The sequence below is a fragment of the Amborella trichopoda genome, chromosome 13 (genome assembly GCF_054954075.1).
Source record: "Amborella trichopoda isolate Santa Cruz 75 chromosome 13, AtrichopodaSantaCruz75HAP2 v2.0, whole genome shotgun sequence".
Taxonomy (NCBI): Eukaryota; Viridiplantae; Streptophyta; class Magnoliopsida; order Amborellales; family Amborellaceae; genus Amborella; species Amborella trichopoda.
The window spans coordinates 16,361,033-16,376,389 of record NC_142348.1 but is presented as its reverse complement, the minus strand read 5'-3'; the positions used below and the strand labels follow the sequence as shown (position 1 = coordinate 16,376,389).

General features: G+C 35.3%; 1 protein-coding gene across 13 annotated transcripts in view; it reads right to left on the bottom strand.

Moving 5' to 3' along the window:
- LOC105420183 (serine/threonine-protein kinase 12-like) overlaps nt 1-15,357 on the bottom strand; it is a 111,512-nt gene that overhangs the window by 23,818 nt on the left and 72,337 nt on the right. For 8 of the 13 annotated variants that reach the window (XM_011622843.3, XM_088855481.1, XM_020663542.2 and 5 more), the window contains exons 9-10: nt 7,307-7,425; nt 7,083-7,171 (exon numbers count right to left, since the gene is read on the bottom strand). In XM_011622843.3, coding sequence (XP_011621145.1) covers nt 7,083-7,171; nt 7,307-7,425 — 208 coding nt within the window. The remainder of the gene's footprint in view (nt 1-7,082; nt 7,172-7,306; nt 7,426-15,357) is intronic. The other 5 variants (XR_016047319.1, XR_016047318.1, XR_016047320.1 and 2 more) reach the window with 1 other exon arrangement.

Below are 15,357 nucleotides of genomic sequence, written 5' to 3'. Positions count from 1 at the left end.
TTAGAATTTTAAGGATGAATTTTTTAAATTTTCTAGGGTTAGCTTTTGGGTTTTAAGTTTTTTTAGGGATTCTAGGATTTTTTATACTTTTTAGGATTTTAGGAGATGTTTAGAAAAGAGCTAAGAATGCTTATGGAACTAATTGTTTTACTAGGGGTAAAGGTGTTATTCCAAATTTTCTTTTAAGTAAAGCAACTTATAAGGTATTTATATAATGCTTTAATGTAAGTAGTGGTAGTTTTCATCTTCTTTTATCATCATCATCACAGCCTTTTCGCAATTAATTGAGGTTGGCTATACGAATCCTGGTCTGCCAATCTGCTTCATTAAGGTCCTATCCTTAGTGAGGCCATAAGTCCCTTATATTTTTACAGACTACTTCCAACCATGTCCTTTTGGGCCTACCCGTTGACTTTTTCAGTCCTTCTACTTGAAATAACTCGCACCTCCTAACAGGTGTTGTACTTGGTCGGCTCAACACATGGCAAGCTCATGTAAGTCTACTCTCGCTCACATTTCTGCCTATTGGTGCCACACCTATATTCTCCCAAATGGATTCATTTCGAATTCTATCCCTTCTTGTCTTGTCTCTCATCCATCTCAACATCCTCATCTCCGTTGCACTCATTCTATGGGTATATTATTAGAAACCCTAACACCCGAGTCCCAAGCCATTTTATTACATTACAATAGAGGAAGACGAGTTATTACATTGCAATAGAGGAAGATGAGTTTTCGTCTTCTTCTATTGTAATGTAATAAAATGGCTTGGGACTTGGGTGTTAGGGTTTCTAACACTATTAGGGTGTGAACAATAAACAAGGTGTGAACAATACCAACAAGCACTATCTAGGGTTTTGAGGTCACGTTTTTGTACAAAAAAAACCAAATCCACTCAAATTTAGTTTGTTTTAATGGTTATTGAGCTATTTTTGCCTCTTTTATCTATATTGTTGTATCCAATTGGTATCAGAGCCCAGGTTTTCTTCAACAATGAAGCTGAGAATATACAGTTAAGTCTAGGATTTGCTGATTTTAGGCTTAGGTTTGCCAAATCAGCTTAGAATTTGTTGGTTTCAGCTAGGTTTTGTCGGTTCCTTGCCTAGGGTTTGTGATTTCGGTGAATCTAGGATAGCAGGAAGAGGTCGAGGCAGAGGCATTCATATGGATTCACCAAGTGACGAGTGGGATCAGGAGATAGGAGGATCTGAGAAAACAAGTCCAAGAACTTAAATGGCAGCTCGCACGCTCGATCATGGATGTGACGAAGTTTTGTCCATCCAAGATGATGTTGAGTACAATCCTTTTCACGATCGTGCTCCACAAGATGAGTAAAGTAAAGAGGAATATGATTGGAAGTATAGGTGGTACTCAAAATCCCAAGATCTAGAAGTAGATATTCCTGATTTTGAAGGAAAATCGCAGCCCAATGACATTATAGACTCGTTAAACACCATAGAGGGTCTATGATTGCAAGGATGTGCCATAGAATAAAAAGATTAAAATTATAGCCATTAAATTGAAGAAAAGTTTATTGATATGGTTGGAACAACTGAGAGCAAAGAGAAAGAGAATGGGAAATCCCAAAATTATTACATGGTTAAGATGAAATAGTAATTAAAGGAAAAGTACATACTTGAAAATTATATCCACTCCTTTTATCATATGATGAATAATCTTTGTTAGAGACAAAAAACTGTGGATAAGTATGCTGATGAATTTTCTCAGTTGATAGCACAAATTAATGGGGTTGCAAGAGAAGAACAGCCCTTAGCTTGCCATGAGGGTGGTCTGAGAACATCTATACAATACATTGTGGTTTTACAGTATTATTGAACATCAGATGAGGCTTACAACCTAGCAAAGAATGTTGATGCTCAGAAAAAGTGTCCATCACTAAGGTGGGACGCAACGTAGGGTAATAAGAGTGGCCATGGGAGCGATTTTAAGGGGAAAGTGGGAATTTGGTGACTGGACATTCGTCACGGCCTGCTGAGCCGTCCAAACAGCATGATACAGTGGGTGTTGGGGCCAGTTCTAGTCATGCAAATCGCCCAAACAGTAGCATCATTAAGTTCTTTAAGTGTTCGGGAGTCCCACACATCTCTTAGTGCCTGAATAGAAAGCTTGTGAACCTTTCAAAGGAGTTCCTTGAAGAGGACAACAAGCTATCTTTTAATGGAAACCATGTTTGTGATGAATCTGAAGTAAAAGAGCCAGTTAGTAACCAAGGGGAAGCTTTAATGATCCGATGCAGCATGATTACATGCCGAGTAGTAGGCGATGCAGGTTGGTTAAACCCCAAGAATTTCGCCTTAATCTGCCTCTAAAATCAGCAAGTTGTTGATTGGAACTCTCCACCGGTCTTCGATGAGTGTTAACATTAAGAAGGTAGTGACCAAATTTTTATCAAGAACTGGGTGGAAACAAGGAAGCTGACAGTGGTCAAGATGAAGATGAAGTTTTGGAAGAGGAAGTTGCTGAATGGATTAGTGAACAAGAGGTTGGAGATGATCATCTTGAAGACACTCCATTGGTTTTCTAGGCAAAACCAAGGTAATTTCAGCAGGTTTTAAGAGCTGTATTGATGCAATTTCAGCTAGGTAATGTGACTAAACAAAGTGTAAATATCGTGGTCATTCCATCAAAATATAAGAGTCCTTTTATCGAGGGGAAATCATAAGTATTTATGGATATATCAATTGATTGCAAAAATTCATTTTCATTGCACAACCATTGTGCTTTGATTAGTTCAATAACTCACAAGTCCTAGTGTTTTTAAGTATTCTGATTGAAAGAGGTTATAGGACTAATACAAAATTGTTTTAACTTATTTCGAAACTTGAGGGCAAGTTTTCTCCAACTAGGGGAAAATGATGCAAAACAGGAAGTGTTTTATTTTTCAATCCTTATTAAATTTTTAAGGATGCATTTTTGGAATTGTCTAGGTTTTTTTACGGGTTTTAAATTTTTTTTAGGGATTATAGAATTTTTTTATATTTTAAAGATTTAGGAGATATTTAAAGAAATAGTTAAAATATTTCTGGAATTACTAGTTTTATTAGGGGTAAAAGCGTCATTACAAATTTTGTTTTAAGTGAATGGACTTGAGTGGTATTTTTATTAGGCTGCGGTTTCTATAAGGTTGCAACCTTAAACAATCCAATTAAGGCGCACCTACAAATTTTATAATAACATGTAATTTTGGTGTAAAAAATTCTTAGGGCTATCTGAATTTATATCTGATTATAAAATTTAAACTCCAAAAATGGTTAAATCAAGTAGATCTATAAACATATGAAAACCTTGAAAATAGACAGTCTAGATAATATGTTGCAAGGTGCACTATTTCTGGGATTCAAAATCTTTTTTGTTTTTTTTTCATATTTATATATCTCGATGTCGAGATGATCAATTAGAGGGTTTTTCAACATTAAAAACCTTTTCAGATTGATTTTTGAGGTGCATTTTTAATTCTACATTTTAAGGTTGCAACCTGATATAAACTTTTTCCTTTTTTTATTGTTTTAACTTAAGTGGGGGTAGTTTTTGATAATTTTTATTATAATGTAATGAAAGGGCCTGGGGTGTTCAGGTTTCTAACACTTTTAGGGCATGATCAGTAAAACCAAGGTGTGAACAGTACCAGCAAGCACTATCTAGGGCTTTAGGGTTACGTTTTTGTGCAAATAATGTGTTCATTTTAATGGTTAGTGAATTGTTTTAGCCTCTTTTCTCATTTTTCCTGCATCAAAATGTATAAAAGGTTTCTATACTTCCCCTGAAACATAGAAGATATATACTTTCCCCACCCTGCCCCATCTAGCCCTCTAATTTGGATCAAGTGCACCACTCACCATTTGATCTAGCTCTCACCATTTGATCTAGCTCCAATGCCCCGTAGAATTTTATTTTTAGTTTTTTTTCTACAGATTGTATGAATATGAAATTTCGTACGTGCCATCTTCTCAATGGGACGCACCTAAAATAATATTAAAAAGAATTTTTCAATAAAATATAATGACCAAAATACCCCTTGAAACTTTCAAGAGTATTTTGGTTATTTTATTTTATTGGGAATATTTTTTTTAAAATTTTTTTCAAGCACGAGTTTAAGAGAGGAGTGGACGCCCCAAATTTGGTGTCAAAATATTTTGGAGAAAACAATAAAAAATAAAATAGTGCAGCGCATAGAAAGCTTGCCCAAATGTATAAAACAGACCATTTACTTTTAGTACAAGGAGGTCACAATCACCTTGTCCATCAGATTTTAAAATGAGTGATTGCTGGTGAGCCATTGACAAAACTCAAAGTTCAAGAAAAAATTCTCAAACATTGTGACACACCGCAAGCCATTCAATTTGATATCTAATGATCAGGAGTGATTGTGACCTCTTTGTAACAATGGTAAATAGTGTCATAGTATATGATCATACACACACACACACAGATATATATATATATATATATTTATGGGTGCGGTTTGTATAGAGCCTAGGCTCTAAACAATCAAATCAGAGCTTACCTTCAAATAGTGTCGAGAAATGTGGTTTCAATATTGAAAATCTTTGTGATAGCCTTAAAATATAATTTTATTCTTATTTATGAAGTTTAAAGCTTAAAAAATAGTGTAGATCGATAGATCTATAAAAACTTGAAAATCTTGAATATTGACGGTCCAAAAATGCATTATAAAATGCACTATTTTCAAAACTTGAAATCTATTTTTTTCTCATGTCTATGCATCTTAATGCCGTGATAATCAATTTGAGGATATTTGGGCATCAAAACAACCTTTTCTAGTGAAATTTTTGAGGTAGGCTCAAATTTGATTGTTTAGAGCCTCGGCATCTACAAAACGCCTATAAGTGAAGTTTTACAGTACTTCTACACCTCATCACCGTCCACAGTACATCACACGATCACAGTTGTCTAGTAGTATTTGAATTTTCTTAATTATTGTATTGATAAGACTTATCTAAAATTTGGGGTGGGTGTACATATGATCAAGTCGCACCAAAATAAATATATTAAAAATAATAGACATAAAATAAAATGATGAAATTACCCCTGAATTTTTATAGGGGTATTTTGTGTAATTTTAATCATTCAAATTTTTTGTTTTATATTTTAGTCATGTGCATCTCACTAAGGAGCAGACACCTACAAAATTTCAGATCGTTATGATTTGTAAAAAAAATATTAAAATTGAAACACTATTAGACATCTGTGACCATGTGATAAACTTTGGACGGTGATAAAGCCATAGGTGAAGTACTGTAAAGCTTCACCTTTAGGCGTTTTGTAGTGTTTTCCTATATATATATATATAATGTTTTTGTATTGTTCACAGGCCATCAAATCCTATAGGTTACATAGAGAAAGGGGTGTGAATGGTAAAAATTACTTACAGTATGCCTTTTTTTATTTCATGATTATACAATAAGTGAGGGCATTTTTGTCATTAGGAAGGATATTGATAATATATTTACTAAAAGACACAAGGCATGTTTGTCATCTTGAGAAGGGCATGTTTTAAATATTTAGTAACAGACAAGGGCATTTACAGTATTAAAGTACCTAGAGTTTCACTCTATAAATAACATTGTCTTTTAGTTAAAATATCAACAATACCCTTCCTAATTACAAAAGTACCCTTACTCTTTTTATAGCCTTGGAATAAAGAACAGGACAATTAAGGTAATTTTAAAAGTTTACACCTTTTTCTAAATGTAACCTATAGAATATCAGGTGGTGTAAACCAAACCAAAAATACTATATGTATGTATGTATATATGTATTTATATACACACACACACATACACACATACACACATGGTATTTCTAGTTTGGTTCTAAATATAAAAGCAGAAGGCCTAAATTTGTGGATTTATGGAGCTTTGCAGATCCTTGAGATTTCTGTTGCACGTCAAGTTGAGCTTTCCCCAACGAACACAAGCAATATTTTATATTTCCTAGAACTTAAGAGGCTCTCCAACCATTGGGCAGCCTTATTGCACTTAACAGAAGCCATCTGTTGTATGTTATTTCATGAACCCTTATTTTGAGAGGTAGCTAATGCGACTTTGAGGAATATTAATCTCTCATAAAGGGATAGTGATCTCCTTGTAAATTTGAAAATATGCACATCTTTATTTGGAAGACTTTCATCTCGGATCAGGACAATAATGAAAAGGTAATTGTCAGGGTACTTTCACATAAAACTAGTTCCCATATCAATAAAAACACCAGCTCATATTGAAGTGTAGTCGTATATGGGACCATCTTTAGAGCTTCAGTTGAAACCAAATGCAGATTCTTATTGGGCAAGTTGCTTGATCCACAACCAATAATGGCTAGAGATCCATTTATTTCTTGATGCAACAAGAAACAAGGCACAATGTCTCATCTAGAGCTTAGTCCAAAAATTACAACTTGTTTACATCCTATAGTAAGAATATATGGATTTCTTCTCTGTTCACCAATTTAAGGGTTAATATAATCTATACAGTCTTCTTTTAAGACCAGGATATTTGAATTGCTAAAATTATGCATCACACCAAATATATATAGTGGGCAGATAATATTAATAAATAATAAGAAAGAAACATGTTGTTGTCATTATGGTCTCCAAGACATTATATCAGAAGATCAATTAGTGGATTTTGTTCACTATAAATCAGGCACCTCTACTTGGTGAACAAACAATCATACACATCAGCTCACGATCCAATATGAAGTGCTGTGGGGATATATATATAGAGCTTATAGTAGTTATCCATATTCTTATGATGGGGAGATTATTATAATTAGTTAACTCTGTTTTTTCCCTTTCATCTTTATTAATATTTTAAAACATCTATACATATGGACTTCCATATAATGTATTAAATCGCTGATCTAATTAATGAAAGTCTAGTTTCTTCCAATTCACTAATCTCAATAAAAGGAGTTTCAAACTCTTATACTTTATTTAAAGGTAGAGGTCTCAATAGCTCATTTTTAAAAAGAAGGAAACGATTTCTACCAACATCGGAAAAATTCGCATCATGAAGATACGTGCATATATCATTCATGTATACCTCATAGAAAATGAGTGCAAATGAATACAAATCTCTCCCAGTGGCATATGATAAATTTTGAATGAAATCATCACCTCCATTTCTTTGACCTATCAAGAAGGAAACTATTATTTAGCAAAAGAGAAACATCTAAAGCTTAGATGATGAACAACCATAATAAGTACCAAATAGAGAAATAGGAAAACACTGAGCAAGAGTGACTAATAAAGAAGTCATTATCTTACCAATCTCTACCATTCCCTCCATACTACATGAATTTTCATGAGGACTTTTCTGGCCATATAGCATCTGTATCCAATACTCTCCAATCTTCAAATGCCCTCCATCATCTAGCAACAGGTTCCTATGTTCAATACATAAAAGGATAATTAGATAATGATCAAGAACATCCTTCAGATAATCTCAATGTTTCAGGGTTAGTGATATACTAAAGCATGCAACCAAATATGGATATAATTTACGTTCATAACACAGTTCAAATTCTCATATGGATGTAGAATTGGTAATATTGTAATGAATTGGTAATGTTGTAAGGTTCAAGTGTGTGTATGTGCATTTGTGTTGGTTTGTAAAGCTAATTTCAACCTTGAAAAAACAGAAGAAAAGATGTTTGAGCTGAATAAAGGATGATGAAACTTTAAAGATAGAGCTTCGGCATTAATAAGATCAAAGAGTGGCATTCTAATCCTGTCATACACATGTATGTATGCACATATGTATGGTTTTGTTATGTACTTTTCTCAATATAGAGCATCTTGTTGTCCTTACACCTTTGTAAACACAAATGTTTTTTACTAGAACCATTGTGGGTAATGGTTCGAGGAAGATTTAAGAACATATTTGCAAAATACAATGGCATTTGATAACTCCTCTTGGCTATGAAACCATCCACATCTGGCGCCCTGAATGCCATCTTAGTAGTAGTTAAATGATCCTCTACCATGAAAGATAGCATAGTGCTCTCATTTAAGACATCCTACACTATGGGCGAAGCATATTAAATGAGTAAAAATCATAAAGTAGAACAACTAGATGGTCCAACAAAATAAAGTGAAAACCCAGAATATGTGCAATTAGAGTCTAGTACATGGTGGGCAAGCAGTCCAAAGGATAAAATTCAAGAGGCTTTGCACTATGAGAGTCAACAGATTTTGCTCCTACCTTTGCAGTCTCATTAAGTACGTTAGGACATAGTTGCACCGTGAAATACGATATTCAGATTGATTTCACTACCTCAATTGCCTTAAAACGCACTGGATTCAATGCAAGTCTTTAATGGTAAGCTGCTTAATGCAAATAGGCCTCAAGGTCTCAAGTACACTCCTCACTGTGACATGTGAGAATGTCATAATCAACATAAACAAGAGATAATACTCTTTCAGGAAAATAGAGAGCACACTAAGCCTATGACATTTGGCGCTCTATAGTGTGCATGCTGAATTGTCAGACAATGCTTTGGGTGGTTGCTTCAATTCATAAAGTACTTTATGAAGCAGATGGAAATAATGGGTAATAGGTATACTTCCTCTTGAAGGCCACCATGAAGGAAGGCCTTTTGTACATGTAACTGATGCGTAGTTCTATTTGGGTGCTACAGACAATTACGCCCATAAAGAGCACATCCCAGCAATTCTCATGATACTCGACAGCATAATTAGGGCTTTATAGGTCTAGATTTGAGCTCACATACTGAAAAACGCCTAATAAGATTCATCCGAGGTGGAAGTTACTCAATAAATCAGGTATTCTTGAGTGCCTAAATCACTTTTGCTTGTCTTTGTTGAGGATGACAAACTATGTTTCTAGATCCCCCAAGCATCATCATCATGATTAGATCATTTTCCCAACTATTTGGGATCGATTACACAAATCCTGGTCCGCCATTCTGCTCTATCAATAGCCATATCCTCAGTGAGGCAATAAGTCCCTATACCTTTTCTCATTACTTTCAACCATGTCCTTTTGGACATACCCCTTGCCCTTTTTTAGCCTTTTATTTGAACTAACTTGGACTCCTAACAGGTGCTGTACTGAGCTTGCACTGCACATAGACGGCCTGCCTAAGTCTACTTTCTCTCATCTTATCGACTATTGGAACCACACTTAAGTTCTCCCGAATGTATTCATTTCAAATTCTACTATTTCTTATTTTGCCACTCATCCATCTGAACATTATCATCTCGGCTACACTCATTCTATGGATATATTGTTTCTTGACTGCCCAACATTTCACCCCACAAAGCAAAGCTGGTCTTACAGTTGTCTTATTGAACTTGCCCTTTAGCTTCATTGGTATGTGGCAATCACATAAAACTCCAATTGCACATCTCCACCTCGCCTAATCAACATTAATTCTATGTGCGATATCTTTCTCAATCTCTCAATTTTCCTATATTATCGACGCAAAATATCGAAAGTGAGCTCTTTTTGATATTTCTTAGCCGTTAATCTTAACTACTTCCAGTTTCTACTCTTATTATTACTAGATGTGCATCCCATATAACCTGTCTTAGTTTGGCTAACTTTTAAACCTTCATATTCTAGAACATCCATCCAAAGTTCTAACTTTATGTTGACGCCACTTCGGATCTCATTGATCAAAACTATGTCATCTGCGAAGAACATACACCATGGTACCTGATCTTGTAGCTGCCTCATTAAGTCGCACATGACTAAGACAAAGAGGTATGAACTCAACGCTAACCTCTGATGTAGACCTTGTCACTGAAAACACTAGTTGTCCACATAACAATTAGCGCTCCCTCGTATATATCTGTCACCAAGTCAAGGTAGTATCTGGAGACTCATTTCTTTTCCAACACCTGCCAAATTAAATCTCGAGGTACTCTATTATAACTTTCTCTAGCTCAATAAAGACCATGTAGAGATCTTTTTCCTTCACCTTAAACTTCGCAAATTAGTTGCCTAAGTAGAAAAATAGCCTCAATTGCTGACCACCTTGGCATAAAACCGAATTTGTTTTTTAACACATTCGTTTCATGCCTTAGTCATTGCTCAATCACTCTCTCCCACAACTTCATAGTGTGACTCATAAGTTTGATCCCTCGATATTTTGTAAAATTATATGTGTCTTCTTTGTTCTTATAAATAGATACCACAACACTTTTTCTCCATTCACCTGGTATTTTCTTTGTTCTAAACACTTTGTTGAACAACTTGGTCAGTCAGTCAATGCCGATCTCCCCCATGTACTTCCAAACCTCTATTGAGTTACCATTTGGTCCTAAAGACTTGCCTATCTTCATCCTCTTCAAAGCTTCTTTCACTTCTGATATCCTAATTCTATGAATGTATCTATGATATCCGACATCATTGATGCCAACAGTTCCATCTACCATTGTGATCTCATTATGTTTGTCATTTAATAATTTTAAAAAATAAACTCTCCACCTTTTGTTAACCTCTTCATCCTTCACCAAGACCCTTTGGTCTTCACACTTAATGCATTTGATATGGTCTAGATCCCTACATTTTCTCTCTCTCATTTTTGCTGATTTGAAGACATTTTTACATATTTTCTTGTTCTCAATTTACTATATAGATTATAATATCCATTAAGTTTTGCTGAATTTACTATTTGTTTAGCATTTTACTTAGCATTTTTATATTCTTCAAAGTTTTAACCATTTATATTACATTGCTAATTTCTATAACATGATCGTTTTTCACTAATAACCTTCTGAACCTTATAACTCCATCATCAAGTTTTCTTATCATATTTTTATTTCTCTATAGTTTCTCCTAAAGCTTCTTTTGCTACTTTCTTAATATAGCCAACAATCTCATTCCACATAATATTGACCTTATGTTCAAAGTTCCATTTTCCTTCTTTAACTAATTTATTATATAATAACTCTATTTTCTCATTTTTTTAATTCCACCACCTAATTCTTAGACACCTATTATTTTCACCTCCTCTTCCATCTCTTTATGCAGACGTCCAGAACACGAGTCTATGTTGAGTAGTCAAACTCTCCCTTGGAAAAATCTTACACTCATTACATGTTAGTCGATCTACCTTATTAACTAGGAATAAGTCTATTTGGCTTTTATACGATCCACTTTTATAGGTAATTAAAAGGTCATCTCGCTTTTTAAAGTAAGTGTTTGCTATTGTTAGGTCGTAGGCCATTGCAAACTCTAGAATAGCCTCACCCATCTCATTTCTTTTAAACAAACCCATATTCCCCTTATACCCCAACATATCCTCTATTATGCATCCCTACATGACCATTTACGTCCCTTCCTAAAAAGGTCCTCTCTCCATTTGGAATGTTTTGGACTAATCCACCCAAGTCCTCCCAAAATTGGCTCTTCATTCTATCCTCTAGTCCACTTATGGTGCATATGCACTAATTACGTTAATTATCTCTTCTCCTAATATAAGTTTAACTAATAGGAGCCTATCACCTACTCTTTTGACATTAACTAATATATTTAAAAAAAAATTGTGTATTATTCTGCCAACATCATTTCTATTATTATCCTTTCCTATATACCAAAGTTTACAGCCAACTATTTTCTTAGCTTTTTCTCCTTTCCACTTACTTTCCTAGAGAGTAACTATGGTTACTATGGTTTTTCTCATTGTATCCATTAACTCCAAACTCTTATCTGTAAGCATTTCTACATTCCATGTGGCTAAACGAATCCTATTTTTTTGGACTAGCTTATTTACCTGTGCTAGTTCAAAATGTCACTGGAAGCCATGCTTATTTTTTACCACAACAGAGGGACGATAGAGCGCATCACTATTAGGGAATGCCCTAACTAATGCTTGCTCATTTCTCATTGTACCAAAGTTGTAGTACAACGCGTCACTTATGGGGAACGCCCTAACACGAGCAGATAGGCTAGACTAATGATATATGAATAGTTTTGGAAATTATTCTTTTTTTTACAGTTCAAAAATTTTACGTTGGCTTCCTAGCTAACCCAACCCACCTCCTTTACTGGGCTTGGGATGGGTTAAGGGAATTTTAAGGTCCTCACCTTCTGAGACCATTCTACTTCCCACAAGCCATAACTGGATACTCTGCATCAGCATTGGAATCAGCCGTTCAAAGTTACTACTTGTCCATAACAAAGATGTAATATCCCATACTAGATTGATTGATGGATAGAAAGAAAATCGTGCCAAATGCTCACCACCTTTTCGCTACAGTTAACAACCAACAACCTAGATTGATTTGCGTCGATCGGATGTCCCGTATTTTGGGATGGACTTTTCTATTTTAAAATCTTTTATAGATATCAGATTACAAAAAGTGGGGCATCTGTAGATTTTATTAAAAAAACATTTTGTTAAGTGAAAAATGCCTAAAGTACCCTCACCTTTTTTAGAGGTAGTTTGATAATTTTTTAGGTTTTAAAATATTTTCTTAATAGGTTTTTCGGCTGATCCATACTGAAATTAGGTAGACCCCAAAATTTCATGTCAAATCCCACTTAGAGAAAAGGTCAAAAAAAGAAAACCATCATGGAACATAGGACATCGTATCCCCATCTTTCAATCTCACCATTGGGCGTTAGCTATTATAGTAAACACAAGATAGCATTTTCAATCTTTTTCTTATATAGATGGGTAGAAAATGGGTACAGTTGTAATAATAGAAAATTAATGGTAAGATTCAAATAGTGTTGAAAAAGATGGATATAGGCATAATTTTCACTATAGATAATGATAAGTAGATTAGAGTGTAGTTATGTAAATTTCTATATCAATAAAGCATGTTTTAAAAAAAAATTAAAATTCCCAAAGTTCCCCAATTCGATGTTGGGAATTTAGAATAATTAATGGTACTTTGGTAATTTTACCCCAATAATCATCTAGTTACTGCATCTTTAGGGTAAACTTATTTTGATTCCAGCTTCCCAACACTCAAGCGCCGAAGCAGAGTCGATCCCACGGCAAGGTTTTCATGTAACCACGGCCAGGAGCATACTGAAAGATGCCTCAATATTGAGGACATAGAATTTAACAATTTGGATGACCAATCAAATCTTCAGGGTGAGGGGAATGATCCCCAGATAATGTTTTTGTGCTGGATGTTCATATCCTGCTTGAATAGCCAATATGTGGGCCAAATAACTTTCCTAGATGGAAATGTCCTTCGAAACAAAGGGGCTGTTGCGCGGAACTATAAAAATAGAACTCATAAGGCAACTAAAAAAGTGTACTTAAAGTTAGAACATCCACTAACACAAATGATGATAGTGTACACTTAGTACCCCCAAAACCAGCATGAAAACTAATATGCAGTTATATACGTCATCCACTCAACAAAGAAGTATCTATAATTCCTTTTAAAAAAGAAAAAAAATAACAAATCCACATTGTTCCTAATTTTTTCCATAAGTTCTTGCTCCAAAGCTTGTAAATAGGACACAAGATACGATAGAAGATACATATTAAGGAGAAGAGTTTACCTCAAGCAGAGGTGGCCACCCTCGATTGGGTTGTTGGTTGGAGATGGACATGACTCGCAATATATAGGTGCAATCACAATCCCCAAGAGAAGCCTTGTTTTGGTGGCAGTTGGAATGAAAGTAAGGACCAATCTAGCACCAATCTGCCCCCATACATGGTTGAACTAGAAACCCAATCCGGAACTTGCTGATCCGATAAACTCCCTGCGAAGTGTGATAGGGCACCTTGAGATGCTAGCCCCTAGGGGACTTCGACTGGAAGATGATGTTCCTCGGTTTATCTAGATCGTGTCAATCTTTTCAGTTTCATTCTTGTACTTGTTGGGGTTTTGTGGCCATTTAAAGGCTTTATGAGAGCACGTATTAAACATTATAGTGAAATGTTGACTCCAGTGGGAGTGCAATCCACTTTGGACTATGAGGCACCGCTAGTGGCATGACTCATCTGAGCTTTGACTGACTTTGGCCTCATAGCTGATGTCTAAAACTCGTAGTCCTGGGTATTGTGTAAGCACAACCAATGAGGGTTTTGATGTGGGGTTATCCCTAGATGAGGCTGGAGTTGCGCCCAGGACAGGACAGTTGGGCCAGGGGACTCGATAAGACCCCAGTGTGTGATTGTTGGACGGTGAGGACTAGGGCCTAAATCCTCATCATTACCATCACACGACACGTACATTAGATTGCCATCCGAGAAGTGGTTCTTTTGGATAAGCGTGTGTGACATGTATATGTGCGGAAGAGATGACTCCCTGCAAAAGGCGGTGGGTCATGGGAACTATTGGGCCAGTTTGAGAAAGTGCAGTCTCTAACAAGGATGGAGTCCTCAGTATATTTGTTGTAATCATAATTCTATGGATCCTATTCCCATCAAATCTCTTTAAATATGTTTTAATATGTTTTAATTATTTTTAGATAATTAAAAATAATTTTTGGATCTCTCTGGGTATTTTTGTTGAAATATGATTTTTAAATAGAGAAAAAAAATCAATTTCTGGATTTATTTTAATCAAAGAAAAAAATAAATTATTTAATGACAATATAAAATTTATTTGATTATATGAAAAAAAAATTCATATATTGGGGGCCCATTGAATTTTATTGAGCCCACCATTTAGTGAGGCGTGGGGCCCACAAGGCCATCCATGGGGTGGGGAATCCCACCAGCTCTTCTTCTTTCCTAAATTGGTTGTCTCTAATTAAGTCACATATTGACATGAGAATTTTAAGAAAGTGTGGTGTAGAGATTTTAATTGATTTCAAAAGGGAAAGTGTAAGAGTTAATTGATGTTGACTTGGTACTTTCTCTACCTACTATTCTGATGGGAATAGAGTTATGAAAACTGAGAGATAATGGTTCCACCTCATTCTTTTAATCATGATGGCTGATTTAAAAAATGAACGGATGAGATCTCTTTACCCCACAGGTCTTCAAGATCAAAGGTCAAGATTTAGTCTCACAAAGATGGCAAAACCCTAACCCTAGAAACCCTAGCCTTTATTTTGTATAAACTAGCTCTGGGGTTCATTCTCTAGACTTGATATCTAAATCTCTCTCTCTCTCTCTCTCTCTCTCTCTCTCGCTCTTTTTCTCTGATCCTAAAGGGGTGGCACACCCCTCTCTAATCTCTCTTTATTTCTCTCTTTAAATTAGGGTTTTGGAAGCATAAGAAACCCTAAGGGGTGGCATGCCCAAGCCACAACACCCTAGCCTTCTACTTTTGTCCATATGCTCATGTATTGAGCTTTGATCTAGGTTATCTCATGTCATGCTCTCTGCTGGTTTTTCCTAGTCTTCCTTAGTCGTGAGACAAGTTCTTGAACT